This window comes from Martes martes (genome assembly GCF_963455335.1).
Source record: "Martes martes genome assembly, chromosome: 3".
In the NCBI taxonomy this organism is placed as follows: domain Eukaryota; kingdom Metazoa; phylum Chordata; class Mammalia; order Carnivora; family Mustelidae; genus Martes; species Martes martes.
Window position 1 is genome coordinate 170,789,918 of NC_137890.1, and position 27,609 is coordinate 170,817,526.

At 38.7% G+C, this 27,609-nt stretch overlaps 1 protein-coding gene across 2 annotated transcripts; it reads right to left on the reverse strand.

Annotated features, from left to right (window-relative positions):
• Positions 1-908: 908 nt before the first annotated feature.
• Positions 909-26,978, reverse strand: ATIC (5-aminoimidazole-4-carboxamide ribonucleotide formyltransferase/IMP cyclohydrolase). 2 transcript variants are annotated; one of them, XM_080798728.1, is made up of 16 exons: positions 26,849-26,978; positions 26,419-26,545; positions 23,653-23,729; positions 22,497-22,563; positions 21,478-21,566; positions 20,803-20,954; positions 20,318-20,474; positions 15,648-15,773; positions 14,774-14,881; positions 13,649-13,734; positions 12,386-12,475; positions 9,895-10,023; positions 4,511-4,603; positions 3,121-3,303; positions 1,651-1,806; positions 909-1,139 (listed from the first exon to the last, which is right to left on the reverse strand). In XM_080798728.1, exons 1-16 carry the CDS (start codon positions 26,865-26,867, stop codon positions 1,020-1,022), a joined length of 1,779 nt encoding a protein of 592 aa, XP_080654854.1. In that variant the 5' UTR covers positions 26,868-26,978; the 3' UTR covers positions 909-1,019. The 2 variants fall into 2 exon arrangements, with proteins under 2 accessions (XP_080654854.1, XP_080654855.1); XM_080798729.1 differs by lacking the exons at positions 26,419-26,545; positions 26,849-26,978 and adding an exon at positions 25,918-25,934.
• Between the last annotated feature and the right edge of the window lie 631 nt (positions 26,979-27,609).

Here is a 27,609-nt window from a genome sequence, read left to right on the forward strand (position 1 = left end):
AAATTTTCCTGATATTCGTATGTGTTCCTGATTCTCTGAAGGACAGAGTAGAGTGTACTGGACTAACCCTCCTACAGATAGTTATGAACATGGAACAAAAATGTTACAAAATCTACTTGAAACCACTGGAGAGCAACCAAAAGGTGGTGGAAACCAGACAGAATCAACCGTCAAAGGGAAAGGAGGAGATATGTCAAATTAATCTCATTAACTATGGATTCAATGCAATTTCAATCAACATCCCAACAAATATTTTTATAGAAATAGACTATATTTAGTTTTAAAGTTTATATGGAAATTCCAAAGCCCCGGAATAGCCAAAACAAGTTTTAAAAGGACAAAGATGAAGGCCTCCCATTATCTGATTTCAAAATTTACTACAAAGCTACAATTTTCAGGACAATGTGGTATTGGTGTTAGGACAAACTTAACTATGGAACAGAACAGAGTCCAGAAACAGACCCATGGCAAATAATGGTTAGCTGAGGGAACTGGCAATCCAATAGTTTTTTTCAAATGATAGTGAAACACCTGGATAAACGTTTGGAAAGAAAGTGAAACGCAACCCATACATCACACTAAAATTCAAGTATCTCAAAACTGTGCTTAGAAAGGAGACAACCAAGCTTTTTAGAACTCTGACTAAAAGAAAAGCTGCATGAACAGAATCCCCTATGAGAAAACCAGTGAGACTGTAGGATGCTTATGCTGTCTAACTCCAGGGTCTGCTCAGTTTCTCTGGCTTACTTGATTTTTAGATGTTTCACACAGGCAATGTTTTGGGATGAGCTGAGCTCCAGGAGGCAGGGATGTTCCTGTATTTCTTACACACAAATATTTATGGGTAATATTTGTCATGCTAGAAAGCCTGTAACCGTAAGAAGTTAAATACAACCAAAAGCTATGGATCCAAGACAACTAAGACTTAATGTTTTATTTTTTAAAAAAGATATTGTCAAAATGTTACATATGATTTTTCACCTACACATAAGCAAACCATAAAATATGGGGCAATGAAATCAGTGATGAAAGAGCCGAAGATTCGTATGAGCAAGGATTATTCCCAATTCATCGCAAGCCTCAATCACAACTTTGTCAGCAGCAGAACCAGAAGGAGCAGCAATGTAGGCCACACCGCTCTGAGGGAAGAAGAGACACTGACTTTCAAAACACAATTTTAGATTAAGACATGCAAAAATCAAAATCCTCCTCTAGAAAGCATAAGCTAATAACGATTCACAATGCAGACTGATTCACCCAGTCAAAACAGGAAAATGATAGGATGTGGGTTATTCATACATCAAATAGAAAAGTAAAATAATTAAGTATTATTGATATATCACACTGCCATACTTGGATATAGAATTCACAGAACTTAAACAGAAGCAGGATTTCTGAAATAGTGTTTTTTTTTTTAATGATTTTATTTATTTGTCGGGGTGGGGGGAGAACATACAAGTAGGGAAGAGGGGCAGAGGGAGAGGGAGGAAACACCCCCCGCTCCCTTCACTAAGAATGGAGCCTGATGAGGATCCCTGGGATCATGACCTGAGCCAAAGGCAGAAGCTTAGCTGAGCCACCCAGGCATCCCTGAAATAGTTTTTACATTATAACCAATTCTATGCAAATACACATCAATTCCATACTTACCCTTTTAGCTCTGTCTACATTATCCCTGAAAGGAAAGAAGGCATCGGAGCTGAGAGAAACTTCACTAAGTTTGTCGACCCATTCCTTCTTCTCTGCTTCAGTTAATAATTCAGGCACTTCTTCAAACAATGCCTTCCACTTTATCAAATCCTCATCCTAAGAGTAGAGGGCGGAGACAGGAAAGAAAGATTTTGGATGAGATCTTTAGTACTTTCTGATGCAAATCAGAATGCCAGAAAGCACTTGGGCATTTCTCCCAGGATTTAATTACAACAGCTCACTACAGTTTACATGTCTAGAGTCTTTTTTTTTTTTTAAGAATCTTTTACTTATGCTGTTAGCATTTCATTAAGAAAAGTAATTCTAAGTGTACCAAATAAAAACTGTACTATTTACTTTGTAAATCAGTTTAAATATATTTTGCTTTTTAATCTCTGCCTAAGTAAGATCTACTACTTTATATCTCTGTGTCAAAGCAAGCAAGCAGATGATGATGGATGTTGCAGAACTACATTTACACAGTCTCAAGCCTACAGTAGGCCTAACAGAATCAAGGTATGATTCATGGTATTCGTATTTTAAAAAAAGATGCTTCCATTCTGGATGACTTTTTGGCTTAAACAGTGTACTTTTAACTCTTGTTCACAGAACTATGAACAGGATCTTGCTACGTAATTTTAAAGAGGGAAATACAAATATTAGAGTAAGAAAAGAAAGGCTTACATGTTAAATATTTTATGGTTATAAGGCACACTCTTCAATGACACTTACTATGTCATGGATTCCTGTCCCTGAATTTGTAGACAAGGTAGTGTGGTCAACTCACCCCTTCAGAAGACCATTGAGAGCCTGATTACCAGACTTCTTTCTTTTGTTTTCCGTATAGGGTTAAGCAAAAGTGGAGCTAAATTCTGTATTTTCGGCAGGCTACTTGACATTGTAATTTTATTATTCTCTTATGCCTTCTTTAAAACTGAAGACATTAAAGTACACATAATATAACAAAAATAGAGTTGTTAAAGGCACTGGTAGAAAATGTGGGGGGAGAAGAAACCAATTATGTGCCATCAGATTAATTTGTATTTCGTGTTGAATACACACCTATCATGTAGCAAGCATCATGCTTGGCAATGTGACAGAAACCTCAGGATAAGTGACGAAAAAGTCCCTGCCATCAAAAGCTTAATAAAATCAGTACAAACATACAAAACTAAAGTACAAACATGTGAAACTAAACCAATTTATAATTTAAGACAGGGAAGGTCTATGGTGTCAGAAAGGGATGAAGAACTGTGAACAAAGTCAAAGGCAAGACAATGAAGAATTGTTGAGAAGTTTAGAATTACAGTTTTAGACAATGTAAAATTCAAGAATAGTATTTTTCTCTCAGTAGTGATGAAGGTGTCTGTTACAGAAAAAGGTGAGTGTACCAGTATACTCTACCCACAAACCCAATGACGAGACTTTTACCTCGCCAATGGTTCCAGTAACATACTGATCAATGGCATTGGAGATTTCTGCTCTCTTCACTCCAGTTTTAAACTTCATTGAAAGGACTTGTGGATGATGTCTAAGCCACCAATAATTTGCTTTATCCCCTGCAAGGCGTGTGCAATGTATCCGAGACTGCTGTCCTGCTCCAATGCCAATAACCTGAAGAACATGAACATTAAGATGACTATCTCTTCCAACAACATATTTTTCTTAATAGATCTTTTGTGCAAATTCTCTAAAATCTATCAATTTAGTGGAAAATTATCAGTCCAAAATACAAGTAATTTTTAAGGCATTAAAAGGTAAGGGAAGAAGTTTATAACTACTATTTATACATTTTACCTCTTCAGTGACATTTGAAGTATGGTTACTAATACTGTGGAAGCTTCTAGAACTCTTGGACATCAGTAGTGAAGCAAAATTTTACCGGAACTTCTTAGAACCTGAGTCAAAGGAGGCCAGTAGCCACAATCTCCCAAGTTTTCATTATTAGAGACAAGCAATCTTTTTACAATTGACAATCAACTAAAATTCTGAATTTCAAAAGTCTTCCAGGTCACATGCTAATTTATATCCACACTTTCCCTCCCCTACTTATGGGTCAAATAATTTAACAAATGGTAAGAGAAGAGCTCAAGACACAGTGAAAAGGGCTCCCAATGCTGCTGAAGTTATGGCAAAACCAGAACCAGATTAGTCCACAGAGTTAGGAGAGGCCCCAGTGATGATCTAGGTTGGTTCTGCATTCTATGGCTCAGTGCACTAGGAAACAAGTTCAATATCTTGCTTAATTAACGTCAGTAATCAATATCTTGACTGTGGTTGTGGTCACGTAACTACGTAATTGGGGAAAACTGTTCAAAACGCGACACTTAAAAAGTGAATTTTATTGTACATAAATTATGTCTCAGTAAACTGGATTTTCAAAGATCACATTAACTTGGCAGTCTACAGATTCTTGGTAAAGTAACCTTAGAAATACATGTGAAAATACCCAACAAGCCTGCAAAAACATGGAATAATGGGTGGCAGTACCATTCATTAGTCTCTCTTCACTGGAAATACCACACCAATCAGGAGGAGGGGAGCAAATGAACTAGTTTTAGAGCAGCTATTACAGTCCCACGAATCCAAATGTGTCAACTCAGTCGGAGCAAGAAGCAATACGACCAATTTTAACACATCGTTCCAAAGACAGTCTGTGATCATCACTAGCTTTAACAGTCCTCTATGTTACTGAGTAAATACTGACAAACCCCGAAGAGAAAGGTGGGACAGATTTTCCTTTCCAAGCAGTCTAGGACTTGAGGGATGGGTATCATTTTGTAAAACAGTCTGCCCCAAGTGGGTCTGAGAGCTTGGTTACCTGACCATTCTTGGCATAGCACACGGAGTTAGACTGCGTGTACTTCACAGCAATGGTGGCTACAATGAGGTCTCTGAGCGCAGACTCTGGCAACTGAAAAAACACAGGATGGTCAATTGCATCAGACTTTTGTAATTCCCTTTAACTTGAAGCATCTTACATGTTATTTATTTTAACAGACATAATGTAATGTCTGTCGAAATGTATGTCGAAGGACATAATGAAATGAACTGTTCATAGGAAACTCTACTGTGTTTTACTAAAAAAACAAAATCAACATTCAACATACTTATGGAACTCAGCAGTGCCTAATGCATCACAGACTCAGATTAAAGTCATTTGCACCGACTCAGGCTTAAGCCTGTTTACACATCACATTAGTTACAAAATACCATATCCACCCAAACTGACAAAAAATACTTTCTCAGCCACAGAACCAAGAAACCTATATGGAAAAATGATAAAAATTTATGTTCAGAAAAAACACCGAGAATCATTTTCACAGACATTACGAACAATTGTGATGCCCATACACAGCCAAGGCTGTTCAGGGGAAAAAAAAAAAAAAAAAAAAAGGATCATTTTCTGCTTTGTCCAGAAATTCTAAGTAGAAACTGTTCAAAAATACTTGTGAACTACCCCAGTCCAAACAGAATAAAACAATTATTAAAGCCAAAAATGTCACTATGTTTAATAAAAAGAACAAATACAAACTGAAAAGAAAGATGATCTATATAGCTATACTGAGTGGACAAAGACTGTAAGTAGCAGCTAGCTGATCAATTAGCTAAGTGAAAACCTAAAATCAGACTTCATCAAAATTAAAACTTCTGTTCTGCAAAAAACCCTGTATTAGGAGGATAAAAGGACAAGCTACAGACTGGGAGGAAATATCTGCTAACCACATATCCAAAAAAGAACTAGTACCTAAAATACGTAAAGACCTCTTAAAACTCAGTGACAAAAGCAATCTAATGAGGAAATAGGCAAAACACACAAAGAGACGTGTCACTAAAAAGGATACGCAGATGGCAAATAAATATGAAACAACATCATTAGCCATTAGAAAATGCTAATGAAAATCATGCCACATACCTAACTAAAGTGACAACAGTAAAAGCGAGTTAAGGATGCACAGACCTGGATCACTCATATGTTGCTGTTGTAAAATGTAAAATGGCACAGGCTCTCTGGAAAACAATTTGGCAGTTTAAAAAACTAAATATGCAACTATGATACTACCCAGCAGCCACCATTACACTCCTGGGCCTTTATAACGGAGAAATGAAAACTTACGTTCACATAAAAATCCACTCATGAAATGTACACTGAATGAAAATTATAAAAGGGGGAACAGATAAGATGTTACTCAAGGTTGAGGGGTGGAAGGAGGAAGGAAATGAGTATGATTTTAAGAGGGCAACCCCAGGGACCCTCTTGGTCATGGAAATGTTCTTTCTGTGCCTTGCTGTATTAGTATCATTATCATGGCTGTGATACTGTACAACGGTTTTGTAAGATATTACCACCAGGGGAAATGGGGCAAAGGGTACATGGGAATTCTTAACAGTGCATGTGAACCTGAGATTTTCATTTCATTTTATTTTTTTAAGATTTTATTTATTTATTTGACAGACAGATCACAAGTAGGCAGAGAGGCAGGCAGAGAGAGAAGGGAGGAAGCAGGCTCCCTGCTGAGCAGAGAGCCCGATGCGGGGCTTGATCCCAGGACGCTGGGATCATGACCTGAGCTGAAAGCAGAGGCTTTAACCCACTGAGCCACCCAGGCGCCCCGAGATTTTCATTTTAATCTTAAAATTAAAACCTCAATTAAAAAACACTGTTGGGGGCGCCTGGGTGGCTCAGTGGGTTAAAGCCTCTGCCTTCTGTTTGGGTCATGATCTCAGGGTCCTGGGATCAAGCCCTGCATCGGGCTCTCTGCTCAGCAGGGAGCCTGCTTCCCTCTCTCTCTCTGCCTGCCTCTCTGCCTACTTGTGATCTCTGTATGTCAAATAAATAAAAAATCTTGGAAAAAACAAAAACAAAAACAAAACCCCCCACACACACTGTTAGAATTTAAGAATTTATCATTCTAAGATAGTATTAATGTAGTATATCCTTTCTTATCTGTTATCTGCTGTTTGAGACACCAACTATATATTTTAATCTTATAGTTCTAAGAAAAATTAATAACATAAATCAGCTTTCCTACAGGTCTGCCTTGAAATGCAACTCTGGTATTCTGAGTTAGGATCAAGGAATATAAGCCATTTCAAAAGGGGGGATGGAGTCGGAGTTGGAGTGAGGGACACAGTTAAAACAAATTAAAGCTTTATTTAAGAAAAATGGAAGAGGTAATAACTCAGTCACATGTTTATTAATGCTTACTGTATACTTCTGCTTCTCCCACTGTTCTAAGACCTAAAAGGATTTTTAGGCTGACATGTTAACACAACACTGCTTTAAAAGAAAAGAGGACTATAAAGAAAGATAAAACCATCACTCATAATTATGCTTGAGCTTCCAAATTTCTAATTAAAAATACATATGAAACAAGTAGAGAAGAATTTAGATAAAAGATGAATTAAAGCTATAACTCACTCCTTGTAAAAAAAAAAAAAAATCCAAGTTAGCACAGCCAGGGTATAAACCCTATCAAATACTGCTAAATTATTAATCAGTCCAATATCTATAAACCTATAAGGAAAACTTAAAAAAGTAAGAGCCTCAATAGTTAGGGAGAGCTGCCAACATAGGTACCATGTAATCTAGGTCAATACTGTTTCAGTATTTTATTTTTTTTAAGATTTTATTTATTTATTTAACAGAGAGAGACCACAAGAGAGGGAACACAAGCAGGGGGAGTGAGAGAGGGAGAAGAGGGCATCCCGCCAAGCTGGGAGCCCAATGTGGGGCTTGATCCCGATGTGGGGCTTGATCCCAGGACCCTGGGATTGTGAGCTGAGCTGAAGGCAGACACTTAACAACTGTGCCACCCAGGTGCTCCCTGTTTCAGTATTTTAAAAGATACACTAACCAGCCAGATTAATAAAGTGTTAAAAAAAGGGGGGGGCACATGTGAGATGCTCATATACAGTAAGTAATATTGGTACAAAACACTGCTTCCAACTGGAAATCCTAGTACTTCACAGCCTTGACCACAGGAGGAGATGGCAATGAACTTACAGGTATTTATTTCTACACATGATGCCTACACCATGTTCCTTTACTTCAGGGCACCATTAATTTTCAAAAATAAAAGTGAAAAAGTATCTATTAAATCAACAAAGATCACGTCTTCATCACCATACACTTATTAACAGATTGAACTACCCAATAAAGGTTTTAAAGCTTATTTTCAGCAATTCTACTTAAAGATGATGAGAATGAAGTCAGACCTGGGACTCAGACCTGGGAACAGCTGCACCTCTTCTTTTTCTTCTTCTGTTACAAGGAATGACTTATTAACAGACTAAACCTTTTCTAGGAACAAAGAAAGCTCAACACCGAGGCAGTAAAATATCAAGTACTGAGAGGCAAAGATTCCAGAGATAAGCAAGAAGAAATGAGTGTGATCATCTTGGCTTTTCACCTCAAGGCACTGTCCAAGCTGCAAGGCAATAAGCTAAATGGTAAAGGGACTGAGTACCACTCCTGCCGGTGTTATAGCACTAAGTGGCAAAAATGGAGTTCAGAGAACACCAAGGAAAAGTGACACTAGCAGACACTGGTGCTTTCAGCAGAACAGGTCCAGTCCTCACAAAGACTTAAGCCCAAATTCAAATCAGCTTAACTCCTGCCAGGATGAAGATGATTTGACTTCCACCTCATCTGCCTACCAAAAGTGGAAGTCAGTTCTGGAGTGAAAAAAAGACTCCATCTAAACACTCAAAATACCTCTACAGTTTTTTCACATTCAATGCCCAGCATTCAACCAAAAATACCAGACATACTAGCAGACAAGGCCACAAAACAATGCAGCTACACATCTTAAGGGTGGGGGGGGGGGGTTGTGTGGGGTGGGGGTGAGGGGAGAAGAGCCAATGTTAGAACCGCAAAAAAATCCTTCAAAACTGAAGGTCCAAAAAAACAAAACTGTTACAAAACAAAACAAAAAACTGAAGGTCCAATTAAGAGATTTCAGAGAAGACATACTAGCTTATCCATTTTTTTTTTTTTTAAAGATTTTATTTATTTATTTGAGAGAGAGAGAGAGAGAATGAGCATGAGAGGAGAGAGGTCAGTGGGAGAAGCAGACTCCCTGCCGAGCAGGGAGCCCGATGTGGGACTCGATCCTGGGACTCCAGGATCATGACCTGAGCCGAAGGCAGTCGCTTAACCAACTGAGCCACCCAGGTGCCCGCTTATCCATTTTCGTATTATGTAACCTGGACAAATTTCTTAGCCATAACTTATATCACAATTTTGTGATCTTTACGAGAGAGATGATAGTAGTCACCCACTGCCAGTCCCCACATAAGAGTGCTATGCATAGTAAATGATAGAATACACATATGTATGTGGAAAAAAAAAATCACACTTCATCCTAGGAGTATGTCCTTCCTAAAAGATGACAACAGTCTAAAAGCAAAAACTTGACCACAGTACTGAAAATGGAAACAAAGTATCTATCAGAGTATATCTATACATGGCTTGCCATGTGGCCTTTCTATTTGTAGGGACGTCTGGGTGGCACAGTCAGTTAAGTGTCTGCCTTGGGTCTCAGGTCATGATCCCCGGTTTCTGGGATCGAGTCCCGCGTCAGGATCCTTGCTCAGTGGGGAGCCTGCTTCTCTCTGTCTCTACCTGACACTCTGCCTGCTTGTGCACTCTCACTTTCTCTGACAAACAAATAAATAAAATCTTTAAAAAAAAAAAGAAAGAAAGAAATGTATTTGTAGCTTAGTGCATGGAAAAAATTCAAGTCATTGGACAGAATTATGAGAAACATGATCCCACTTAGGCATAACTGAAGATAAATACTTCTAAGTACATACAAATGCACAGAAGCTCCTAATATGGTCATTTATTCTTTTTTTAAGCTCTTAAACTTATTTGATAACTCAAAGATAAGCCAGACATTTGCAGATCAACCAGTTTTAAATATGGGTCTTAATAAATGCAGAAGCTTATAAATATTAAAAACAGACTTACTGAATTACTAACATTCACTTCAGATAACTTTTTTTTTTTTTAAAGATTTTATTTTTTTGTCAGAGAGAGAGAGGAGAGCAGCAGGCAGAGGGAGAAGCAGACTCCCAGCTGAGCAAGGAGCCCAATGCAGGACTGGATCCCAGGACCCTGGATCATGACCTGAGCCGAAGGCAGATGTTTAACCGACTGAGCCACCCAGGCATCCCCAGTTCAGATGTTTTTAAACTTACATCTTTATTCTTGGTCACAACGTTGCTAAATAATGACCTGTCGATGACACCATTATTTCTCTTCTGACTTAAACGAAGACCAAAGAGAGTTCGAACTTCGTTTTCATCTGGATTGTAGGACTGATCCATCTAAAATAAAAATTTAGAGTCAAAACCAATATATCTATAACCTTCAACGTTTTTCACTTAATTTATGTACAAAAAAATCATCATAGCAAGGTTATATGCATTTTTTTCTAACTTAGGCCTGTGTAAGATCACTTCAGTAAAGGTACAACAGAATGGTCAGGCACTAGTATTTTGTTCTAAAAAATTTTAGAGGTTTACAACCCTGTGGTGTTTTCTAACAACAAACATACTAAAACAATGATTCCAGTGACAGCATTTCTGGTTATGCCAACTGAAAGCACTGTCTGTATCTTCCTTTTGGAAGATCAGCGGATAAAAACAAATTTGCCAAACAAACAAACAAAAAAAACAGGTAGTAGCATAAAAAATAAATTCTAACTTTCCCTTCTTTCTAATAATCTATTATAAAATACAGAGTAAACACTTGAATTAAATAATTAAAAGGGAGAAAGCAACATTTGGAGTCAAGGTCTTTGTTATTTGAAAGGGAATATATGTTGTTATTGTCGTTTTTTATTTTTTAAGTAATCTCCACCCAAATGTAGAATTCACAATTCTGAGATCAAGAGACACCTGCTCTACTAACTGAGCCAGCCAGGCATCCCAGGAATATATGTCATTTGTTGCTATCTTTCTCTCACAAATTTTGAACTGAAAAGGTATCAAGACATGAGAATAATCTACATAAGACCACTCTCTCCCTAGATATTTTTCTAAACTTCACAGTATCTCTTAATTTATTCTTTAAAGGATCTTTGACTTAGAAAGCACTGATATCTGTAACTTATAAGCAAGCCCTCATAATTAATTCTTCCTAATTTGTACTTTCTTGAATTCCAAAATGTTCCCTTTTCTTCCGTATTATCAAATTTCTAAAACTGGGATGCGCTCTCCTTATTAACTGATGTCAAAAGAAACTTACAGCCAGACAGAGGAATAAAGCTATTTCACAGCTATAATTATGTGTCCATGTGCATTTGGCTACACTCTCAAATAATATATTGGGGAAGGCCCGGTATAGTCTTTTGACATCTTCAAATGTAATGCTGTCAAGTGCTGAAGAGGTCACGATGAGTCCAAAGTTTGGAAAACAATCTCCATGATGACATATGTAAGTATTAAATAGAACTGTAAGTACTTAATACCCTTAAAAAAAGACCACTGGATTAAGAAACTGAAGAATACAGCCTCTGCTGACTGAAGGGCTGAACTTAAATGAAGGGCCTTAACAGAAGAGTATGTATACTTAATGCAATATTTTTCTTCTCTCCTTGAAAAGCTAACACTGAATTTGTGGTGTATCATACAACTAATGGTATCTTACAATGAAGACTACATACTTAGAACTTCGATTATACGGAGTTAGGATTCCACAAATCTTTTGACATGAGCACTTGCTGTAAAACAGCGTTATGAATTTTTATTTTAATTCAAATAACTCTGCTTTATCCATTTATAATCTTAGACAATGGGCTAGTTTCCCTAATAGAAAAGAGCTGGTCAAAATCAGTGAGGAAAAATCTCAACAATTAATCAGAAAAACAGGCAAAGAATATGGTCAGATACTTCATAAAAAGGAATTAAAAATACTCTTAAATATGAAAAGATGTTCACCCCACACATAATGGGAAATTAAGCTGCAATGAGACGTCATTTTATCTATCATATTGTTAAGATGAAAGAGTTAAAGGACACGATGATGGTGAAGTTATTAGGAAATCAGTACCCTTAACATTCCCATTAAGACATAAAATTTGTTGGAACACCCTCAAAGAGGAACAGGACCTATCAAAACTACCAATACCCACTGACTGCGACCCGGTTCTAATTCACTGCAGGGTGTGTGCAGTAGCTAAAGACTGGTTACTGCCTACACAAGCTACACAGACACGGGGCAAACTTCCAAGATGGTGAAACTATATGCATTTGTATTAGTGGGAAAAAACAACAAAAAAGGAAAAAGAAATATAAATACTTGCTGTAAAGTATCAAATATTTCAGGAAGAATGAGCAAGAAATTAAAAATATTAGTTCTTTTAAAGACATAACAATAGCAGAAGGGAAGGATGGGGAAACTTTTCATCAAATAACATTAATACCTTTTGAACAGGAAACCATGTATAGACATTAACTATTTTCTTAAAAATTTTAAATTTGAAACCAAGACTAAGGAAGCTCTCCTCACCTACAACCTAAAAATTAACAGTACGGAAAAAGAAAACTGTAGGATTTAGAATTAAAGGAACCACAGTAAAAAAGGATAAATTAAAAGATTGTCATCATCAAAGAAAGGTTAAAAATGGGGAAAAAGCAACACAAAACAGAAGAGCAAATTACGGTTTTAAACATGAATCAAACTAACCTGAAGAACACAGTAGTTTCCATTTTTTTTTTTAGAAAGTATTTTCAAAGCTTCATCTTCATATCCTGGGGCAACAATACCATCAGATACCTATAAATATATTAAACAATAATTTCTACTTTCAAAAATTAGGCAACACTTCTTAACCAATCTGAGCACAATTGTCTGTCTTAATGCAGCAGTATTTTCCCATTTCTACCTCCAACAGATACGTTAAAACCTACACTTGGAAAAGATAAGCCTATGTTAGAATACGGCTTTGTACAGCTAACCTTATCTGATTTGCTATCCTTTCATGGTTTCTGGTTGTTTCAGTTATGTAAACAATTCACTCTAACACATGTACCTTAGGAAGAAAAATGACTTCTCACTATTCTGCTCGTGGAGTGGTGTTTTGCACCAGAAAAAGCATGTTCTAGTAGTCCCTACTCTGCCAGTACCAGGCAAAATGACCTTAGGCAAAGCTAGGTCCACAAGAGCAAGACATGGGGATCAGATTACATCTCCGCTAATAACCTTAGGCAAGGCAAGTACCTCAGCAGCAAGTCAAAGGGATCAGATTTAACATCTCTGAAAGATAGACAAGTCATAGTTCATACTACAAAGCCTTGTGCTACATCATAAAACTCAGCAGGTCAGCTTCACTGTGGGTGGAGATGGTAGTGCTCATGGGAAGAATCTCTAAAGCAACTACATTATCAAGGCCTTGTAGCCTTCAGTTTTACCTATTTGTTTTCCCTCCAAGCTAATCTAACCTAACTTCTTTTGTCTTTCTGCCTCCTCGCCCCAAAATCCCACCCTTCTGGAATGCTTGTTTGGTATTCAACTGATGGGGTTAGTTTTTCAGGGTAGTTTATTATCTTCCCCTACACAACTCTTCTATAACAGACCTACAAAGGTTTATGCTAAGGTTCATTATTACATATCTAAGATAGCATCTTAGAATAATAATTTTGAAATAAATAATTTAGAAATAATAATTTTGGCATTAAGATAATGACTACTAGAAAATTAAAAAAACCCTAAACATATAAATTAAAACATAATCGCAAAATATCCATTTGAAACATTCACTAAACCTCAGAATTACAATTCAGTCAAGGATTCATGTTCTACATAAATTATAAATACGTTAAACAATAAATTTAATTCATAAATAGTATAAATAAATATTGTAAGTTATGCTTTCAATGAATGAATACTAGGAATAAATAGAGCTTTACTCAGTTATGGATGGATCAATACTTGGGAATGTCCACTAACCTCTCTGGAGATAATTTTGGCAGTAGGAACATCACAAACATCAGATAATGCAACAAAGTCACCAAATGAAGACATCCTATCAGCCCCTATAAATAAAAATCAAAATGAGGTATGTGTTACATGTATCTCTGCAAAGAAAAAGATGTTTAAAAAAACCCCAATGTGATCATATAAAATCCATTTCTCTAAATAGAACTTCATTGTATCATGTAAGATCTAAATAACAGATTAGTAAGTCATTTAACTGAAATAATCACAACAAAGTATTCTTTAATTTTACCCTCTAGGCAAACTTCTAGAAGAGCCTGATAGCAACTATATTTTAAGTTTTGCAGGCACCTGGTCTGTTATACCTACTCAGCTCTGCAGTTGTAGAAATCAGCCACATCAACAAAGGGACACGGCCCTATTCCAATCAAACTGTATTTACAAAAACAGGTGGCAGGCTGGATTTATTTTAGCACATGTGCCATAGTATGCTAACCCCTACTGTGGAAGGTTAATGGTGCTATCAAGTTTCTTGATGATCTTCTGAAAATGTTACAATAATATTCACAGGTTATTAACCTCATGAATTAGATATTCCTGACATATATAAAATACAACTCTAAACATATTCACTGTAGTTAAAAATAACCACATAGGGGCGCCTAGGTGGCTCAGGGGGTTAAGCCTCTGCCTTCGGTTCCGGTCACGGTCTCAGGGTCCTGGGATTGAGCCCCGCATGGGGCGCTCTGCTCAGCGGGAGCCTGCTTCTTCCCCCACCCACCTGCCTCTCCGCCTACTTATGATCTCTGTCTAATAAATAAAATCTTAAAAAAAAAAACCCAAACAAATAATTTTAGTCATATACTAAACAATACAAAAGCTTTCAATAACCTAATGTGAAATCAAATGCACCAAATTCTAATTGTGTTTCCATTTATTACATGGAAATATGAATATACACTTTTATAAACAAATTTATTCCAAGGCACTCATATAATCATTTCCTAAGTATTAACAAAAAACAAATTAAAAATAATTTGAAATCTGAAACAAAGGATATACTACTTTATTTTACTTAGGATAAAATATTCTTTTTTTTCTCTTATGAACAAACAAGGACCCTATTACTCTTCTGACCTCTTGCTCTTGCATATGCAGTTGATATGGGTGTAAGGGTTTTATACAGATCATAGACCATGCAGACTTTGGCCTCGTCTTCACTGAGTGGAATTCCAACAGCAGCACCTGGTACAGAAAACCATAAAATAAACCTCCAAGTCTCAAGTTACTACTTATCCTCTCCTAAATCAAGACAACACTCTTCTTAACATCTAGTCTATGCAGCATAATTTCTTGTGCCTGTGCCAAATTAAACAAACATCTGGCCAGATAATTAAACATCAAAAATAACAGTTTCAGGGGAGGGGAGAATCTTTTCTCTCTGGCTTCCAGAAACAACTACTGAGTCCGCCAGCACCATGCATGTATACAAAGCTAGTTTACTTCAGTAAGGACTCTCTCTCTGCCCTGCTTGAGATGACATACCATTTATTTCTTCCCTGTTTACATCAATTTAATATCAAATAAACATCAAAGAACTATGTAACAGAGTTGACTTAGCCACAGAAGCAAAACGTATCTCATACAATGGCTATAAGAAGTTACAGATAAGGTGTCACAACACCCTTATGTCTACTCAGTTCCATTTTCAACCATGTGGAAAAATATTCAGTCATACTGAATTAAGCCATTTTACTTTATTTTTTATACATTTCCACTGCAAAAAAGTGATTTCCTGATCCTATCTCACAGTAATATTATACAGTTACATATATGTAAATAACACGTTACTATCAGATTTTATCACATTACTACATTAAAACTGTCCCCAAAAGTGGTTTGAGACTTTAGAGAATGTCTGTATTCACATTAGAACATGTCAATTCTTTCTAAAACAAAAAAAAAAGGCATTTTGAACAGATCCAGAGCATTCCAGAGAGTAGTACTTTACCTGCTGGGCTGACATGTTTGAAAGAGGCAGCGGCTGGAATGCCTAAAGCTTCTTTGAGTTCCCTCACCAGCTGCCAGGCATTCAGAGCATCACACAAGTTTATAAATCCAGGGGCTCCATTTAGAACTACATATAGAAACATTATATAACACACCATCAAGAAGGATCAACAAAATCAGATATAAGTACATTTCTGAAAAAAACATGCCAAGGTTGCACAAGTATGTTTTCAGAAAAGTGTAATTAAGAGACAAATACATGTACACAAACATAAATAACTTGATGAAAAAAAGAATAAAACACCAGAGCCTAAGCCTGTCTTACCAAAAAAGAAAAAAAAAAACACACACACACACCCCCCCTCTCACACACACACACACACACACACACACACACATATACTACTGGAGAAACCAACTCCAGCCAATCTAGAAATAAACCAATAGAGAACTCAGGAATGGGAGAAATGACAAGACCAACTTCACTACAGAACTAAGGTAACACAATCGTGGCAATTACAAAATCTAAGTTATAAACCTTGTCAATATAAGGATATTATCACAAACTAATGCAAGAGCTGTGGGTGGAAAATAAGGGGAAATAATGAGTTGGATTTTTCCTCCTTATACCAGACTCAGTAGGCTCTGCCTAAAGTTGAAATGCACTTAAAAAGATTACAACCTCCAACTTTCTCATTGCCTATTTTCTTAACAATGGCAGGATTTTTTAGGAGTTATTATCTCTTGTGAATAAATTATAAACTCCGCACATACAAAAAAAATGGGGCCCATTAATTAAAAACAAATTTATAACTGCATTTCCTTTGTGTTATCTTGTGTTATCTTGGATAGCGCATACTTTTAAAAATAAACTTCGACAAATACTTACTGAGTGCCTACCACAAAGTGGGGGACTGTTTTAGGTACTGGAGATATTACCAGCAAATAAACTAGCCCCTCCCACACAGAGCTTACAGGAGAGACATAGAAGAAACAAAATAGGCAATTAATAGTAAACAATAAGAAAATATTAAGTGCTTATATAAAAGAGTTAAAAACATACCCACAGAAAAACTTGTACTTGAATGTTTTTAGCAGCTTTATTCACAACTGTCAAAAACTGTATTTCTATTTCTGATGTCTTTCAAGAAATGAATGAATAGGGGCGCCTGGGTGGTTCAGTGGGTTAAAGCCTCTGCTCTCGGCTCAGGTCATGATCTCAGGGTCCTGGGATCGAGCCCCGCCATTGGGCTCTGTGCTCAGCAGGGAGCCTGCTCCCACCACCCCTCACCTGCCTCTCTGCTACTTGTGACCTCTGTCAAATAAATAAATTAAAAAAAAAAAAGTGAATGGATAAACTAACTAGGGTATACCCATGTACAACGGAATATTATTAAACAGGAAAAAGAAAAGACCTTTTGAGCCACCAAAACCATGGAGGAACCTTAAATGCATATAGCTAAATGAAATAAGCCAGTGTGAAAAGGCTATATACTATATGATTCCAACCTTATGACACTATGAAAACAGTAAAAATATAAGTGGCTGCAGTTGTCAAGGAGGCAGAATACAGGGAATTTTTAGGGAGTGAAGCTATTCTGCACGAGACCATCAAGGTAGATACAAGACATTACAATATGTCAAACCCCAAAGAATATACAACACAAAGAGTGAGTCTTAATGTAAACAACAGACTTTAGTTAATAATGAATCACTACTGGTTCATCAATTTTAATAAATGTACCATATTAATGCAAGATATTAAAAGAGGAAACTGGGGGGCACCTGGGTGGCTCAGTGGGTTAAAGCCTCTGCCTTTGGCTCGGCTCATGGTCTCAGGGTCCTGGGACCGAGCCCCACACGGGGCTCTCTGCTCAGCAGGGAGCCTGCTTCCCCCCTCTCCTCTCTCTCTGCCTACTTGTGATCTCTGTTGAATAAAATCTTAAAAAAAAAGGGGGGGGGGACTGGGGAGAGGAGATCCAGAGGGAGGGAATGTCTGGGAACTCTCTGTACTTTCTGAGATATTTTTCTGTAAATCTAAAACTACTTTATAAAGTCTATTATAAAAAATAAGGGGATGCCTGGATGGTTAAGCGTCCAACTCTTTTTCAAAAATTTTTACTTATATTCAATTTAATTAACATATACTATATTATTATTTTATATACTTATATTAACATAAACTATATTATTAGTTTCAGAGACAGAATTTAGTGATTCATCAGCCGCATAGAATACTCAGTACTCATTACTTCAAGTGCCCCCCTTAATGCTCATCACCCAGTTACCCCATCCCCCTACCCACCTCCCTTCCAGCAATCCTCAGTTTCCTAAGTTAAGAGTCTTTTATGGTTTGCCTCTCTGTTTTTGTCTTATTTTATTTTTCCTTCCCTTCTCTTAAGTTCATCTGTTTTGTTTCTTAAATTCCATGAGTAAAATCATATGGCATTTGTCCTATTTCATTTAGCATAATACCCTCTAGTTCAACCATGTCATTGTAAATGGCCAAGATTTTGTTCTTTTTTTATGGCTGAGTAATATTCCATTGAATGTATCTATGCCTAACTCATGATTTCAGCTCAGGTCATGATCTCAGGGTCATGGGATTGAGCCCTGTGTCGGGCTCTCCATTCAGTGGGGAGTCTGCTTCTTTCTCTCTCTCTGCCCCTCTCCCCAGCTCGTGTGGGGAATCTTTATAAGTAAGTCTTATAAAGTAAGTCTTAAAAAAAGACTGGTAAGTCAGTCTTAAAAAAAATAAAAGTACCTAAAAAAAAGTTCCTTTGACCAACACCAATGAAAGGGCTTTGAAAATGAAAAACATGGGAAATCAAAGTACATAGAAATATTTCTTTTTTTTTTAATAAGAGAATTCTTTTTTTTAAAGATTTTATTTATTTATTTGACAGACAGAGATCACAAGTAGGCAGACAGGCAGGCAGACAGAGAGAGGGGGAAGCAGGCTCCCTGCTGAGCAGAGAGCCCGATGCGGGACTCGATCCCAGGACCCTGAGATCATGACCTGAGCCGAAGGCAGAGGCTTAACCCACTGAGCCACCCAGGCGCCCCATGGAAATATTTCTTGCCTCAGAATCTAAATGGGAAACAGTATAAGCAGGAAATAACAGCAGATAAAATAGCAGAATTTCCTGTTTTAAGAAATTCTAAAAGTAAAAATTCATGCAAAATGTCTGTCTACTCCTTCAATAAATACTTAGGGAACACACCAAGCAATATTCTAAGTACTGAGAATGCAGCAATGAACAAAGACTGACAAGGCTTCTGCTCTCAGGGAAAGATAATCAAATGGGAGAGGACTAAAATATAAATAAATGCAGCAAAATAGTGTTGTGATAAAAGTGTGATGGGCAGCTACTTCAGTCTGGGTGATCACAGAAAAGCTTCTCCCGGGAGGTGACTTAAAACTGAGATCTGAATGACAAGCGAGTGAGACCTTGAAGACCACAGCAAAGGCCCCAGACACTGGGCCTGCTGACCAAAAGGAAAACAGGCCCTAGGGTGCAGGGATAGGGTACGTTATCAAGGAAGAAGAACAGTCAGATAACAGTGTCTGCAGGGCATGCAGAGGCATCTAAGTGGGAGGGAAAGCCAAAGAATGGTCTCAGGGCGTACCATCATCTGATTTACATGTTTATGATTCCTCTGCTGTGAATAGAAAAGACAGTAAAGCAGAGAGCAGTTAGACTACTGCAGTCTGGGAGTAGTTGGGGGTCACTGTGCAGACTTCCACAGCGTTAGAAAAGATTCAAAATGTATCTGAAATAGAGAAATAATAGAACTTGATCCAATGAATGAGAAGGGGAAGGAGTATTTCAGATTCTCCTCAAATCTCTGACACTGCTCCCTGCTCCTCTCCCTCAGTTGCTAACAAAGAGAAAAGAGACACGAGTACCTACATCTTCCCACCACCAAATGTACCAACCAGTGTGTGCTGTTTTTGCCTTCCCAGTACATGAAGAAGCTGTCCCTGCTGTCACCCAAGGCCAGCCCTCCTACCAATGCTTGGGCCTTCAAGGCCTTCGTACCTACAACTCTCTGCCTGCCCTGTGCACCCATTCCCCCCCACCAAGAGTAAAAGAGAACAAAAAAGTGCAAAGTCTCTTATAATTCTATAGACCCATGGAAGTCCTAATTAACTTTTCTGTCCAAAGAATTACCTTTATTATTGTTATCTCCTAACCTCACTTTCCTAATTCGGCCCACTTCGGTGGGACTTCCAGGTCCATCATTCCAACGTAATTGTTCTTGCAATTTTTCCCAGATCAAACAGTCACTTTTCTGTTCTCAGTAGCATTCCAAACCAGTTGAAACCCTGCAGGTTTTCTGGCCTTGTTTTCCTCTGCTGGTTCCTCCACTGTTTAACCTCAGTCTATAAAATCTATCCTTCCTGTTCTACATCTCTAAAATCATCTATACGCCAAAGACATTCCAAATTGTATCTCCACCCTGACCTCTCTCCAGAACCCCTAATTATCTCAACAGTTTTCACTCACAAGTCTACCTGGCACCTCATACTGCAGATTGCTATAAAAGGCATTATGTAATTTATTTTATCTTCTCAATGTGAAACACATCAGATAAAATAAAGAGAAAGACACGCATACCCCCCCCCCCCGACATAGCAAACTATGCCACATAACACACAGCCTTTACCTGTGATGGGAAGCTTGGGCTTCAGCGTGTATAACTGGGCAGGAGTTTGATGAGGGTTCATTCCATACCTCAAAGGCATCTGAGATATTCCTTTACTATACTGTCTCCTGAAGTAATCTGAAATTGCTTCATCATATTGTGCCGTATGAGTGAAGGCCTACAAAAAGTGTAAGTTTTGTGGAACACTGGCAGCACTTACCAAAGTGGGAACAAGAGGGTTTTAGGTAGCACACAACAAACTACAGTCCTTGCCCACACATGACTGCAGGCAAGACACTCAATAACACTAAAAACACAACGAATCATTCTCTCCAAGGCTCTTCCAATCTTTTTCTCCGAGGCTCTTTCAATCTTTTTGACATTACCTCTGTAATACCTGGGTCTCTTCATTTATGGGAAAAGGACAGCAGCTCCACAGAAACCTACTGAAAACTGAATACCATTTGGTTTGGCACACACTGCACTGGATAAAAGTGCATCCCTACCTTCAGGGCTAACTGGCGTCTGGTCTCCAAGGAAGTGTCTCTGCTGTCGGAGCTCTGCATTTCTGTGGACACGGCCGCATAATCCTTGGGTTCACATACTACTGTCACCCGAGCATGGTTTTTGGCTGCTGCTCTCAGTAGGGTTACTCCACCTTGGGAGAACAAATAACAATTTGTATTTCCATATGAGCTTAACCTCCTTCAAATAAAGTCACTGTACACATACTTCTAATTTTTGACTTAAAAAATGTAGAAAACATACCCAAGATGAATCTCTACACAAAGAAATGGCTTAGAAAATATAGACGACTTACAATTACCCCAGAACACAATCTGGAAGCAGTAATGATTCCCTGCTCCCTCAAAGTTCTGATTCTCCACAAACATCAAAACAAAATCTATTTTAAAATATAAATAGTGTTTGGGGTGTGTGGGTGGCTCAGTTCGTGAATCTCAGGGTTGTGAGATCAAGCCCCATGTCAGCCTCTAGGCTCGGGGTGGGGTCTGCTTGTCCCTCTCCCCCTGCTCCTCCCTGCTGCTTGCGCGCACGCTCTCTCGCTCTCAAATATATAAAATCTTTAATAAAAAAATGTAAATATTTGAAAAATAAATAAATTAAATAAAATATAAGTAATCCTTCCGTATCAGTCTTCAAATATGGTTTTGCTGACTTACCAATATCAATCTGCTCAACAGCCTGTTCAACAGTTACATCTGGAGAAGCCACTGTCTTCACAAAGGGATACAGATTGCAGACGACAACTCTAAACCAAAAAGGAATTCAGCTGTTAGAAATGCAAACTTTATGGGGTTTACATATAAGATAGTCGCTAGCTTTAACATGATCGAAGAGTCTAAAGATCTAAAATATAAACTATAATTCTAGCATTTTAGAATTCTAAAAAATATACTGAAATGCCAGGAGCTCCCACTGTTGCATAACATAGTCAATAAAGTGGCTCTGGTCAACAAGTGCTCTCAAAACATTACTTCCTCCAAATCATACTGCAACGTTACTGCCTGGGTAAACATAGCTACCCATTATATAATCCAGCCATCAAAAAACTGTATTTTAAAAATTTTAACAAGGGTGCCTGGGTGGCTCAGTGGGTTAAGGCCTCTACCTTCGGCTCAGGTCATGATCCCAGGGTCCTGGGATCGAGCCCCGCATCGGGCTCTCTGCTCAGAGGGGAGCCTGCTTCCTCCTCTCTCTCTGCCTACTTGTGATCTCTGCCAAATAAATAAAACCTTTAAAAAAAAATTTTTTTTTAGTTTAATTAGGAATTTTATATCAAATTGGCAAAATTAAAAATGTTTATATATGTCCAGGGCGCCTGGGTGGCTCAGTGGGTTAAGTCTCTGCCTTCGGCCCAGGTCATGATCTCAGGGTCCTGGGATCGAGCCCCACCTCAGGCTCTCTGCTCAGTGGGGATCCTGCTTCCCCTGCCTCTCTCTGCCTGCTGCTCTGCCTACTTGTGATCTCTCTCCCTCTGTAAAATAAACAAATAAAATTTAAAAAAAAAAAGCTTATGTATGTACAATATCATACAGAGGGTATTCAATAAATGTTTATAGTGAGTGAACAGGAAACTAAACCTAATGTTAATCTTGGTCTTAAAAGGGAGGGCACCAGGTCTAGCATACTTATTGTCTCTGATCCTTAATGTATTAAAATTTTAACTTCCAATTTTTACCTTATAAGACTGAAATCAAGTCTGGCCATGTCAGCATTATCTTCTGGGATATTACGAGCCAAGATTCCTAATTTAACAAAGTTAAAGTATTAGGTTCAAAAAACACATCAGAATAAGATACTTCTTTCCAACATGGTCCCACCAATCAAGTAAAAGCCTCTAATACTGCCTAATCAAGACTAAAAAATAGAGAGTTAAAAATTTACAGTACATTTTAAAAGCTCTTGTATCAGTTCTTTATTACCCCCCCCCTTTTTTTTTTTAAAGATTTTCTATTTTCAAGTAATCTCTATACCCTACGTGGAGCTTGAACTCACAGCCCCAAGATCAAGAGCCATGTACTCCAATGAGTCAGCCAGGTGCCCCCTCTTACTCACCTTTTTTTAAGCAATAAAACATGAAAGAATTTTCACGTAACTGTTACCAGTTCCATGCACCTATGTGCTCTCATAAGTGTAAGTAAATGGCTTATCTGATGATCCTCCTGAGCGTAACAGCCTTTTATTCTGCCAAATTTTTACTTTAACTGGTAAATTAGCAATATACCTGTTTCTCACCATTTTTGGCTGATGAGCACTATGAAAAAGAATTCTTTTAAAGTCAGTTACAAGGGGACCTGGGTAACTCAGTCGGTTGAACCTCTGACTTGTGATTTCAGGGCCCTGGGACTGAGCCCCTTGTTCGGCTCATGCTCCTTGGGCAGTCTGCTTGGGATTCTCTCCCTCCTTCTGCCCCTCCCCCCACACAAGCACACATGTGCATGCTCTCTCTAAAATAGATAAATCTTAAAGAAGTCAGTTACACTGTAATACTTTATTCTAAGTTTGCACTGTAATAAAAGTCTTTTCACACATGCAACTGAAATATTTTCATTAACTCCAGCAGAAAATATCATTCTAAATTAGAAATCAGGTCAGGACTAATAGATGGGAGAGGAAAACAATGTGATTCTATCGCATAATGAGGCAAACTAGATTTTAAACAGGTTCTAATGAATTGTGAACTTTAGCAGCAAATGTGATGAAACCAATGTAGACTCACAGATAATTTTCTGAGCTTATGACCTGCCTTTTCCTCATTTATTCTACAAAGTGATCAACCAAAATATTCCTGAAGACCACTGATTGTTTGAAATTGAAAAGTACCAAACACTTACCAGCATGGACTGCAGGATGCAAGGTTTTCACACGCCCCCCTAACATTTCAGGAAATCCCGTCAGCTCAGAGACATCTCTGAAAATAGATGAACAGAATATTGCTGTTTCTGCTGAATTGTCATTATACACAATTCTAAAGCAAATCTTCTAACATTACATCTATTGTCCTCATTTGGGAGAATTTTCTAAAGCCTGAATCTTCAGAGTTCAGAAACTGAATCATATGCCACACATTCAGTTGAGAAGTAATTTATAGTAATATATACAAAAACCACTAAAAACATCTTTGTTTCAGAAACAGACTAAAGTAAAAACAAGCATTTATCTTCATGATTAAACAAATGTAAAGATGGCAAATCAAATGAATGGGAAAGTAAAAGTAAGGTGGTGTTAGTGTTAAAATACTGGTTTAGCCCATACAAAAATAAATTCCCAATGAATCAAAGGTTTGAGCATTTAAAAAAAAAAAATCACAGAACTACCAAAATTCAATACATGAGGAATGTGCTCAAAGCATTAAAGAAAAGATTACTAGATCTGCCTATGTAAAATGTTAAGTTTCACACTGAAAAAAAATTAAGCAGGAAAAAATAACTGCAAAATATGACAAAGGGTCAAATGCAAGGTAATACTTAAATATTGATTCAGATCACCACACTGGCATGAATTCCCATGCGCCCGCTTATTTTAATTTTAATGACATGAGAAAATGCCAACAATGTTAGGTGAACAAAATCAAGAAGCAAAATTATCTTCTGTATAAGCTAAAAAATAAATATATGTTTATAAGCAATTGGAAGAAAGCACGTCAACATGTTCAACAAAATTATAAGCTATTTATTATCTTCTTTACAATTTTCTACAATTTTCACAATTTCTACAACCAACATACAGGGCCTTTATAGTAAAAAAAAAAAAAACACAAAAAAACCCCCAAATATTTTAAAGCAGCAAATTCCAATAGGGTATAGAATTTCCTGGGTAGAGTCTCCCATTAAGACCCATTGGCAGATGACTGTATCTGACCAAGGGTTCACATATTTCCAATAAACTGAAAAACTGGTGACAGCCTGGCGTCCAATTCAACATTCTCTTTCCCGGCATTCGTGAAATAAACTCCAGTTCCTCCAACAGAAGATAACTGCTAAAGTCAAAGAAGGGAGATGTGCTCTTAGAATGAAAAACCAGGTGGGGTAATTAAAAAGCTTGCTGCATCTTTAGATTTCAGAATCTGCCTGCAACAGGTGCAGTCATCAGATAATTCTGTGTGCTCACTGCTGTACAGTCACCAACTAAAATCTCATCAGTTTACCTCACACCTCCAGGTTAACTTCCTAGGACAGAATCTTGGCTCTGCATTTTATTAGCTGTGTTAGTTGTATGAACTTGGGCAAGTTATCTAACTTTTTTGTGCCTCAGTTTCCTTGTTTACAAAGGGAGATAATACTACCTACACCAAAAAGTTGTTGTAAGGATTACATGAGTGTGTGTGTGTGTGTGTGTGTGTGTGTGTGTATGTGTGAACAGTTTTATACTTTAACAGGAGAGAAATACATTTACATTCCCAATTTTTAAGAAATACATAGCTACAATGGGTAAGCAAAGAGTCAGCAGAGGTACAGATCAAATAAGACTCAACAGTTTATAAACTTTTAAACTGAGGAATGGATATGCAATAGGAAGGCTCATTGTATTATTCCATGTTTTATTATATCCGTAATACTTCCATAATACAGTTTGGTGGAGGAAAAAAGGCTACAGAAGGAGTCTGCTTAAACTGAAGGATCCAACAACAGCATCCAACATGCTCCAGTCTAGATTTTGGATTCTCACTCTGCTGCTCTTCAGCAAAGAATGACCTGTCTCTCATGATTCTTACAGGGCTCTTAAGAGAACATCAAAAAGATGATGCAAGAAGACTTTAGAAAACATAAAGCCTTTATTTAGTAAGTAAAGTAAGGCATTCTTGCCATTTCAACTTGTCAAATTTAGGAAAGCTGTGTACTGCCCACAGAAGGCAGAATTATATGATTAAAAAATCTGACCCAGAGGGCAAGCAGCAAAATTTTTCAGTGGCAACAAAAGCAGATAGATCTTTCATTTCTTTGCTGAAATATATTTCAGGAGGGGGTATGTCCGCTGAAGTGTCACTGCCATTCATTAGAGCTGTCCTATAGCCTTTTTCATTTTCTACCCCTCAGTAGTTCCTTCCTCTCCAACCAGAACGCCAGCTCCCTGAGGTCAGGAATGGCAGCCTGACTTACCTTTTGCTCATTCCTTCTTCCCATCACTTAGGTAACGACCAGCTTGTGGGTAAGGGAACAAATGACAGACTTGTGCCTTCAAATAATTTACAGGGATAGTAAGGGGAACACAGGTAGACTTGAATCCTAACGCTGTCAACAGCTTCACTCAAGAGCCAGTCAAAAGAGATCATGTGACTCATTTAACTTGAGTTTTTCTTTAATAACAAAGGGCCCTCCTAAATTAATGCGTCATAGGAAGTGGCTGAGAAAGAGGGCTCTGAAATGGGGAGTCCTGGGGTTCCAACCCTAAACTTAACTCCTCACTGAACTCTGTGAACTCGAGCACAAGTTACTACACCTCTCTGAGCCTCACGTTCCTCTTCTGTAACGCGGTTAAGTGGTGCTGGAAGGGGGAAATGACGTCTTTTTACTCACTGTGCCCGGGGTGCGTGACTTTCCGGTGGACTGATCACACTGCGTTCCGACTGGACTGAGCTTAAGAACTCCGCTGTGCCTTACCTGACTGCCAGACCCGCATCCCTGAGAGCTTTTGCAGTCCCTCCAGAGGCGATCAGATTCAAACCAACAGAAGTTAGGTTTCTGGCAAATTCCACAAGGCCCGTTTTGTCAGAGACACTAAATAAGGCTGAAACAAGACATTTTCCTCATCACTCGCAGTACAGGACATTAAGACCTTCAAGGCCTTGGGTGGTGGGGCGGCGGAAGGGAGGACAGTCGCGAAATCTCGAGGCCATCACGGCGACCCACAGTGGCCAAGCCCAGCTTGGGGCCTCCCCCCGGGTCAGACACCTGCAAGCCGCGCTACGGCCAACGGGCCGCGGGACTCACAGTCACGCTGCGCCGCTCGGTGCCGCCATTGCGGACTCGGGACGCCGGGGGGGCAGGGGCGCCGCGGGCGGGGCTCCGGGAGGGCGCGTGGGGGGCTCACCGAGCTGGCTGGGTGCCATGGCTGCGGGCGGCGGGGTCGGGACCAAGCGGGGGCGGCGGCGGCAACGCCACGTGCGGATGGGCGCCGAGTGGCTAGGACGCGCGCGCGCGCGCGCAGACAGCGGGACGCGGCGGGCGGTCACCTGACCTGCCACGTGACCCAGCCGCCCCGCCGGAGCCCCGCCCTGTTCTATCTCGGGCGTGGAACTTGAGCCTCAGGGCTGAAGGGAAGGCGGGTGGGAGGTTGCAGCTGGCTTTCTTAGGCCGGAACCTGAAGGGATCTCCGCCCCAGGCTCCCATTCTGAGCGTGGCTTGTCTCTTCTCGCGGAGGTGAGGCGGCTGCAGGACCTCAGGGGCAAATGCCTGCTCCCCAGGGCGGGCCTGTCCCCGGAAGCTGGAATGCAGCTAAGAAGTGTCAAAACACTAGTGCGGAAAGCAAGAGCAACACCAGACATAATTCCTACAGCCGAGAAGGTAGAAAGCATCTTGGCAATCATCCACTCCCATTTTAGCAGACTAAAAAATAAATAAAACGAAGACCCGATGATTAAAGTTTAAGCCCACAGCTCACGTCAAAGGGTAAAAACAAAGTGAAATTGATATTCGTCTAAGTTTTTGATTCCACGTATGGAATAGACCGAAATCTGCTTAAAGATGGTGTCTTGGATCAGTAAATAATATTTGACTCAAGTCTGGGTGAAAGGAAAAATAATGGTTCAAGGGGGAGGAGGGAACACCTTTCTAAATTCATTAAAAATAGGA